The sequence below is a fragment of the Hippoglossus hippoglossus genome, chromosome 21, assembly GCF_009819705.1.
Source record: "Hippoglossus hippoglossus isolate fHipHip1 chromosome 21, fHipHip1.pri, whole genome shotgun sequence".
NCBI classification, from domain to species: domain Eukaryota; kingdom Metazoa; phylum Chordata; class Actinopteri; order Pleuronectiformes; family Pleuronectidae; genus Hippoglossus; species Hippoglossus hippoglossus.
This window is the reverse complement of record NC_047171.1, coordinates 22,174,394-22,184,024: the sequence shown is the minus strand read 5'-3', so window position 1 is coordinate 22,184,024 and position 9,631 is coordinate 22,174,394. Positions and strand designations below refer to the sequence as shown.

Sequence of the window (9,631 nt, the reverse complement as noted above, 5' to 3'; positions counted from 1 at the left end):
CATGTCCTGCCTCCTGCTGCTCTACCCAGGCTCCACCCCCTCAACTGAATGCTCCACACATTTTCCTGTTGTTGTGAACGAGTCTGCCCCGGACAATCTCCTGCTGCTTCTTCATTTCTGAAAGAAAACCAACGGTCTGGACATTTTCTGGAGTTCATGCATGAAAACATCTCATATACTCTGATGCAGAACTATATTTAACTAACCATTAGATGCGATGATACATTTCAAATTTCTTCCAATTACTTCAGACAACTCTATATTGAGATTTGCCAAAAATTGTCACCCCTATTTATTTTAATTTAACAAATATTGACTTGAATCCCTGCTGCCGCTGTCAAAGCTCCAGCCTGTAAACATCTTGATAATTCGAGAGCCTCTTTGCAGATGTAGCAGTGAAACCATTTTACAACAGAGAATTAACAATATATTCACTTTTATTATTAAATTATACATCTATACAATAGATCCTTAATAAAACTGCAGCTATACAAATCATTAAGAAGTACCCACATGATATTACCCATTGCAATAGAACCTAAAACACTCTGAGAGGTATGTATTCATTCTCTGATACTGGAGATCTGCAGACTATCACATTGTGAGACATACTTAGTTTACAAGGACATGCACAGATGGGCTCCGGAGGCTCCAGACCCGATCTTTTCACCAGGCCACTGTTGTCGCGTCACTGAAAGTCACGCGACCTTTAGCCGTGGCGGTGGTGGGGTTCCAGGGAAGGGTGAGAATTGTTTGTCAGTCTTTTCATCCGTCAGTTCATCGGCGCGACTCCAAATACATGACTGGAGCATCTTGGATTGTTTCCCTTGACTTTTTATACAGACATGTAGGATCCAAAGCAGACGGATTATAATGACTCGGCCGACACTGCAGTTCATAACAGGATACTTAAAAAAACAGACTGTAGGATTTTTTTATTTGTGTGTGTGTGGGCGTAGGCTTAACCCTAATGCATAGCATGTTAAGCTCAAAGCACAATAGATGTTGACAACGACAGCTAACCTGCCTACGAGCAGCTGAAGCCAGTGGATTATGAACTAAAACTGAGCTAAACACGCTGACATCTCTTTTCCTCTGGTGTCACCTTCTTGGAGGATTGCTAGTTCAATCCCTGGCCCCTCCAGTCCGTGTATCGCAGTGTCCTTCAGCAAGACACCGAAACCCAAGTTTCCGGCGTGTAGAAGCGCTATATGAACGCATTGTGACTGGGTGAATGTGTCGTTAAAACTAGAAAAGCGCTACATAAATGAGTCCATTTACCTTTTCTAGTGATAATGGTCTAAATAAAGTTCTCTCCATTGTTTTATTTTTAATCCATGCTTTCATCTGTTGGGTGTGTAATGTACTCCCCGGACCTTTAGGTGTCTTACTTTCGTCTTATTTTCGTGTGTATGATTTTGTTTGTATGATAAACCAGTGGAGGATGTACAGTATATAAAAAGGTGTTCTGCTTGAAATATATAGAAAACACCACTTATCCCTGTAATCCATATTGTAAAGAAATAAACAAATTATATCACTGCTGGCTTTAGCGCGGTAAAATAACGGACAGACAAAACTAAAATATTAGCTGGGTCCGAAATATTGTAGCCTCACAGTCTCAAGTCCAACACTGCAAAATAAAAATAAAAGCCCTGCCCCCTTGGTTTTGCATATTGCTACGCTAGCAACTGCGATGAAGGAATCACAACCATTTTTTTAACTGCGGTACAAATTCAACTCAAAGTACTGTGGTAAAGTGTAGTAGAGAAGGTACTGACAAACTTACTACTGCGAACGGAAAAGATGCAGGATTCCTGTACATACAATACAAAACTGCCAGAGTACCAAAGAGAGCGGATCTGTTCCTACACCAGTATGAGACGGTGGATGCGTGTAGATGCCAACGAAAGCAGTTTGATTGTTAAAACCCCCTTAATGTATGTATTCGTTGAAGTACTTTTTTTTTTGGTTATTTAAATACTGTACTATAATTCCGCTTTGCTAATTTCTTATTTCTGCTACTCTCATGGTACAATATACACAAGTGTTTTTAGATTTTTACGCACAGGAGAAATAACTCACAAATAAATATATATAAATAAAAATACATCACATAACTAGATTTATGTCTGGATGATCGCTCGACTTAAAAACCTGAAAGACTTGAAAGTGTTGAATTAATAAAAGAACTCAGAACGTCCTGGAATCATCTGACTTTTTAAGGTTTGTCAATCTCCATGCTACTTCAGACAGTGGTGCCGTGGGAAGATGATGTGAATAACTGGGAAATTCCTTTTATTTTGTGTAGTGTGGGCTGCAGAACTTAACCCCTGTATGCAAATGAAAACTGCCTTTTTGTGCAAATCACAAGGAAAACTTCTAAAATGTTGAAATAAAAAGTCGTATGCAAATTAGGCACTCATACAGTATAGGCAGTATCGTCCCCGTTTCTTCTTCTAAAACATTCACCACCACTGGAAAAAAACAAAGACAGCAGCGAACGCGCGCATATCTTACAAGCCTGGCCTACATTTCCTGACTTGCCAGTACAATTTAGTCCCACCGAAATGTGGAAAATATTCAGCATCTGAGGGTTTCAAACAAAATATTTGAAGTTGTGCGCATTCACGGATTAGAGCTCCTGCTCGGCGCGCGCGTGGCGTCCACCCCCTGCAGAACGTCCGATTTTTGCTTTACACATTTTGCAACGACAGAAACCACAGCAGCTCGATTGGGACAGTTTCACCAACATCAAATACACTAACAGCTGTAAAGATTCAGCCACTCGCTTGTTCTTGTACAGAGATGTTTTGTTGTAAGAAATGCTGAAGCGGCGCATCCGTTTCCCGCCCGCAAGTCCTGTTTGTGAGAGAAAGGTACTTTTGCAACTTAGGGCCGGAGAGAGAGCACGCTGTGTCAGATGTAGTACTCCTTCATGTTGTCCCTGATTGGGTTGTGGAGTTGCAGCTCTGTCCTGTAGTCTGTGTACACGCTTTGTCTGTGCTCCTCTTTGATGCTGCTGCTGGTGCTCCGCTGGGCCTGACGCTGCTGGTACAGGAGGCGGCTCATCACGGCCAGGGCGCACACGGCGATGAAAACCACGGCCGTCACCACACCTGAGAGCACAGCAGGGGAGATGCATCAGAAGGTGTCAGTCGAACACGTCCCCATCGAGCCTCTGTTTTTTACCTCCTGATCTGAACTGGTTATGTGACGACAGCTGCGATGACAGCAGAGTTCAAATACTGTCTTAAGATACAAAGTGCAAAACCTACATTTATGCTCGATTATTATAAATGAACACAATGTTCTGATGGTAATTATTAAAGGAAGAGATTATTAAACCAGAAACAAAATGTACCACCAAATACTACAATACTAACCAGGGACTTACCCACTGATGCTGTGAGGCTCTGTTAGTTTATTTAAATGATCATTATTATTTAAATTGTTTGTTTTTTAACAATGACCAATGTAATTGCATTGGTCATGACTGTTTTTCAGTGATTCCTCAAGATGTAGTTATCAAACCAATATGACAAAGAAATGTAATTGAAGTTCGATATTTTACAGTTTATTCATATACTATTTAATAAATAACCATAAATAAAACGGATACAACCAAATATATAGAACTTGAACTAAGAAAATAAACCAATTATTTTACGTAAAATAAATGCAAATCTTTTCTGCATCATAAACATTGCATCGAACATTGTAAACATCTAAAAAAACAACAAAGACAAACTAAAATTTATTATGAACAAACTTTGTAGTGACATTATTTCAGCCAAAGCACCTTCCTGCAGTTTTTATTCTGTAAAATAAAAGTTTTCATATCTGCAAACATATACGCTGATACCAATATATCTGCGAAAGATAAATTGGTCATGATCTATTATGATGTATATGTTTTATATTGTATATCGATGTATTTAAAAAGCATAAATTCATGTTTGGGTTTTTCGTCAGTTTTCTTGAATAAAATTTGATCTGATAACTTCATTTTTCTGTAATTCCACATCCACAGTTTGCTCATGTTACATAGGCCTCTTGGCACAGCTGCTGCTGACAGACCGGATTTTCTGGAGTCTTTATGTAATAAGAACTTAAACATAAATACTCATCAATTCTGCATTGTTTACTCTGTAAAATAAAACTTTTATTACCAGCATAATAAAAGGTGAAAGGCTCATATTGGCCAACCTCTAAATAAATCGGGTTCTAGTAAAATGTAGGATTTACTGCATCAAGTACGAGGAACTACCACAAGACAGTAAAACATAATAATTGCTTAGTGTTTTGATTTGCTGACATAAAATGCAGAGTGTGTTGATCAGCATATTTTCAATCCTGCGACCAAAGTCTTTTTAGCTTTTTTTGCTTTATTTTGTCTGTTTCAGATCAGTATGTCACATTTCTATTGTCGAAAAAACAACACAGTTAACAGTCAAATACAAAGCAGACGTTCCCTTGTTAAGAAAACACCCAGCAATCCTTTAACATCACCATCACCATCATCAAGTTCAATTTAAGCTCAAAGTAAAAGGGGCTTAACGGGCAATGAAATGATGAAAATGAGCTTCAGCTGAGGCTGAGTTATCAACAGAACGGAGAAAAAGAAGGAATTAAGAAGGAGGCAAATGGAGAGAATGACAAATAACACACAGCTGGGACTCATTTTCATTTAACCAAAGAAAAATAAAGCAGCGCAGAGGAGAGGAAAAAAATCTGAAACAGACCTGCGATCACAGCCAGATCTTTCTGGTTTCCGTTGCTTCGCTGCTCGTTGTCTTTATTGGCTGTTACTGCTTGATCTGGAAACACAGGAAGAAGAAAGAGAGAAGTCATTGATGTCCCCGTTATACAGGAGGTATGGTTGTCATGTGTGCTTCAATGCACTGTTGGAGAAGCAGTAGAGTTACACAGAATAACATGAGACAACGACATTTGGGTTTCATCTCTCTCCAACTCGCTGCAGGGGCATGTTTGAGTTTTCTCTCTTTAAAATAACACCAAGCAACTTTTTTTTACCTTAAAACAGCAACTTCTAAATTAGTTTGCTGGTTCCTGAGGTGAGTGTTTCTCTAATATCCTTAATAATCTGTTTGCTGAATCGCATTTAGTTAAATGCGAATAGTCAGGGACATGGAAATTCGCCTCCAAATGATTTGCTATTTCGTGCCGTTAAGCCTTGATGCTGAACTGTAGATCAGTTAAAAAGACGTAGGAGTCATTAAAAACAATGTTTATCCCAATAATCAACAGGAGACTTAAAATATCCTAAAATAGCAACTTCATTAGTATTTTGGGCCAAAGTTATATAGACACTTAATTATGTGCTGTTAAATTGTAATAGGGGGATTAAAGCGACACGATGAAACTTTTCTTTACCTTAAAACAGCAGCTTCATTAAAGTGAGTTTGATGGTTGAGTGAGTGTGAACATGGAGAATGTCTCCTCTCTCATTCCCACTCCTCACCCTGAACGTCTGTTCTATGGAACTTTGGTGAGTAGGTACGATCTCCTGTGAGAAGTGTGGAGCTGACTGAGGGTCACAGCTCCAACTGTCAGAACCAGGTCCAGCCAGGTGAAGAGATGAAAAGACTCAGAGGTCATTAAAAACCAGCGTTTATATCCAATATTCAGCAGTAAACTTTTGAAATATGAAGAATTCTGAACCGAGTTTGGTTGATTTGTTCCAGCCACAGCTCTTCTGGTTCAGGAAGCAGGGGATCATGGGAAATATCCAGCGTTCAGTTGTAAAGCAATAGTTAAATAGTCTTGCTTTAAGTTGTCATCCAACATACAGAGGCTGGGTGATAAAAGCAGGTTAAACCTCGGTCAGGGGGAAGGTGGAGATGATGGAGGCTGATCTGACGCCTGTTGACTAACACGCGTTCAGGTGTCGGACTGAATTTGTTATGAATAAATTAGCCTCAAAGCAAGTGACTGGTTGAATGTTGTGTCTCCACAAGAAGAGCTGATTCATGGAGCTGCCCGAACGATGAGCTCCACCTGCTAAACTCCAGCTGCTGCCCCCCCGGTCAGGACAGCATCTTAAAATAGTCCAACTTTTATTTACATTATATATAAATATGGATGCAGAGGTTCTATGTGAGTCACTGTCTTCCCTCACTTTACTGAAGACACTTTATGTCAAAACATTGGTTTCTGCACTTTGTTTAAAAGCTCTAATGGAAGCTATGCTGTGTGCAGCATTAGTGCATCTGTTCAAACAAAACATATACACACTTTTACTTGTGATTGACTTGTGCTGTTTTCCTTTTGCTGTCATGAGGCTGCGGACGGCTCCATCAATTCAAAATAGAACTGCAAGTTTGTTTTCAGGCAGACGACTGAAATGAGGCTGTTTGCCTTCATATGATGTGTTGACTTTTTATTTCCACTTTGAGCAACTTCTGCGGTTAAACCCAGGTTTCATCACAAAATTATATAATTGATCTATTGCTGCGTCAAGTTCACCTGCACGAAGTATCAAATCAAAACAACAGTAGGTATTTAATGGCATTTTAATGAACCATTTTAAATCCCTTGTTGAAACTCATTAAGTTTACCTCATGGGTTCAGCTGTTTTTCTGTTATTCTACAGTTTTTCATAACATCAATAAGTCCAGACATGGTCACAACCTGAGAATGAGCTGAGCGGGATAACGAGAAATGTCGGTTGTCGATTACGATATTGATTGGGATAAAAATAATTGATCCCAATAATAGATTTAGAATAATGAATTTAATGAGCTCAAAATATTGAGGTTTATCTTTGCTGTATTAAAGTGTTTGGACAGGCTGATCATTTTTTGGTCTTCACTCAGTTCACTGGCAGTCGCGGGAAGAATGTTTCAGACAGATAATAACCACAATGAAGCAAGAGAGAGGGCGAGTGCTGCCTTCAAATGTTGCACTTCGTGTTATTCATGACCTCAGACACCGGAACTTTCTGAAAGCTCTTTATTCTCAAGTTGTGATGAGTTGGTGGACATTTTTCAGAAATGCTGAATATATTGTGAATTCAGTTATACAGAGTTCTTGTGTGGAATTTGTATTACTTATCTGAGGAAATTGCTGATATTCAAACTTTCTGCCTTTTCATTTCGTGCATCAAGTGTCAATATATCGAGTGCATTGTATATCAAACATCGTCCAGATTGTGTGTTTCCCTGTGATTGTTGCATGAAGCTCAACCTGGAAATGACTGTGTGTTTTTACCCTGCAGAGTGTGCGAGGTGGACTCAGCCAACGCTCCACAGTTCGATTGGACCAACGGACCCCGGATGGTGACCAGTGAGCTTCCTCGATTGGTCAGCGCTGCCTTCAGCGGTGCCACGTGATTGAACTGGACCGAGGAGAGGCAGCCAATGAAACCTTTCGAAGCCGCATGCATTACCTCCTCGTCGAGGTTCTCGCTCCCTGCAGAGAAACAGTTCAGTGTTACTGACGGTGGCACGATTGATTTTTTCTAATTGCAGCAATTTCTGAGTATCTAAGTCAAGGAAGGTGAAATGAAGAGTTCGGGACAAATGTAGGACGACGGGGGGCTGACGTGGGAGTTTTACAGAAATATGCGGGGCGTCATGCGAGCACTTACTGGTGACTTTGCCCAATGTCAAGGATCTGATTAGGATCAGCTCTGCATCGGATGACAGCGTGTACTTTCTGTGGATGTCCTGGTCGATCTGGTTGAGTGGAGAGAAATCAAATAACAAGCCGATTACAAGAAATCTGAACCCGGGCAACACCAGCAGCAGCAGCACATTTCAATACATTATAGATTGAGAACTGTATTCTCTGCAGCTCCACACGGCACCGTGCATCCGCCCACCGCCGACTTTCAAGTCATTTAGACCTTTCCTGCGTCGGCTTCGTCGTGTTGAATCTGATGCATCACTTAACTTGATGATCTGCAATTGTTTCTGCAGGATTTCGATCTGGTTTACTGCTGTTTGTAAGAGGCCTGCAGCGATAAATGTGTAGTGCAGCCCAAGAGCTTTAAGATAGTGCGCAGAGAAGGTCACATCTGAGTCACACCTTGGATGTGATAACATGTGTCATAGTTAGATTCATAAATACAGTGATAGGCCTGTTGATTATTATACCAGTAGAGATGCAGTAATTTCACATAAAATATCTTTATTGTTGCGCTCAAGTCAAGTGTGTGGTATAAATGAGATTGGAAACATCTTTTTTTAGGATCTTTTTTAACAACATCTAATGGACTTCATCAGCAGATGGAGCTTTATTGTTGTCATCTCATGAGGTAAATGTGGTGATATGATAACAGGTGGTTTGACGTGAGGGGCGAGAGAAATACTGTTCTTCAGTGATGGGCGATATTAGTCCTTTCTTATTATAGTATTTAAATACACTGTTTATGTTTTATTTATGTTTTATTTTGATGATTGTTTGTATTTATTTTGTCTGTTGTATGGACCTGCTTTGACATTTTTTATGTTGTTAACACATATACATATTTCAGACCACAAAGTTTAATTAGGTGAATGTATTTTGACCAGAAAAACACCAATTCAATAGTTTTTTTCTTGTTTTCTCATTGGCTGACTCGACATTGACAAAACTATTTTACATTTGAACAATTATACTGAAGGGAAAATATATTTCCTGTGTCCCATCAACTTCAGATGAAAGGTTTCCTTACAGTGCTTATTACAACATTAAATTGGTCCCAACCCAACTAGAAAAGGTCTGGACACCCGCAGTCCTAAGCTACTGGGAATATGTGTTGTCAGAAGATCTGAAATGAAGATGAGCTCTAAAATTCACCATTGAAATCTTAAAATTCTAAAATTTACAGAAAGCCAATGAAGAGAAGCTTAAATGAGAGTAATGTGCTCAGGGATGTAAAGTTAATGTGAGGCCACTGAAACCACTCGGTAGAGATCGGAGGTAACATGTGGTGAAAACAGCAACTTAAAACCTCTTATTGCCCCTCAGCTGTTTAAAACTGTAACCTTGCTGCAGTAAAAGTAAAAATGCACTTCAGGGTGCATCAGTGTATCATAACTTCACCGCTGTGTGCGGTCAAAGGTGAAAACAGACCCGAAGCTTTCACCCAGAGGTGCAGTGAGCTGCTTTTTTATCCTGGTGCTAAGTTATTCTATAAATAGTAAAAATGTTGACACTAACCTCTGGTATGAAACGGACTGTGAACTCAGAGGACCACTGCTGAGAGCAAACACACCTCTCTATCTTTATTTTACACTGCACTGTTTGAACTGCACATTTCTCCCTGCACACTGGATATTGGTGAAGAGCAGCTTCCTGTCCATGTTGTTTTTTAATCTTCGCGGAAAACTTAACTTTAAGCATAAAAAAGCAGGTTGTATCATTCTCTAGTGTTCATTTATCATTATTTCACTCAGCAGGTATGAGATGTAGAAGTTTAAAGCAACACTGACGGTATGGATTTTTTCTCACCGCTGATATAAAGCAACAACTAACCGAGGCTTTGCGGCAGGGGAGCTTTGCCTGGCTCCCTGCGTCCGTGCATGGCGGTATTGCGGTAAAGCGGTTACCGTCACAGCCCTAGCAACACTTTATAACTTTTACTGAGCAACAGCGCCCTCTGCAGCAACACGAGGTGATTAAT

At 39.9% G+C, this 9,631-nt stretch overlaps 1 protein-coding gene across 1 annotated transcript in view; it reads right to left on the bottom strand.

The window, feature by feature from the left end:
- Positions 1-419: 419 nt before the first annotated feature.
- Positions 420-9,631, bottom strand: part of LOC117755036 (contactin-associated protein-like 5) — a 96,304-nt gene continuing 87,092 nt past the window's right edge. The window contains exons 21-24 of the mRNA XM_034574501.1: positions 7,613-7,700; positions 7,234-7,434; positions 4,746-4,820; positions 420-3,119 (exon numbers count right to left, since the gene is read on the bottom strand). Coding sequence (XP_034430392.1) covers positions 2,920-3,119; positions 4,746-4,820; positions 7,234-7,434; positions 7,613-7,700 — 564 coding nt within the window. The 3' untranslated portion in view covers positions 420-2,919. The remainder of the gene's footprint in view (positions 3,120-4,745; positions 4,821-7,233; positions 7,435-7,612; positions 7,701-9,631) is intronic.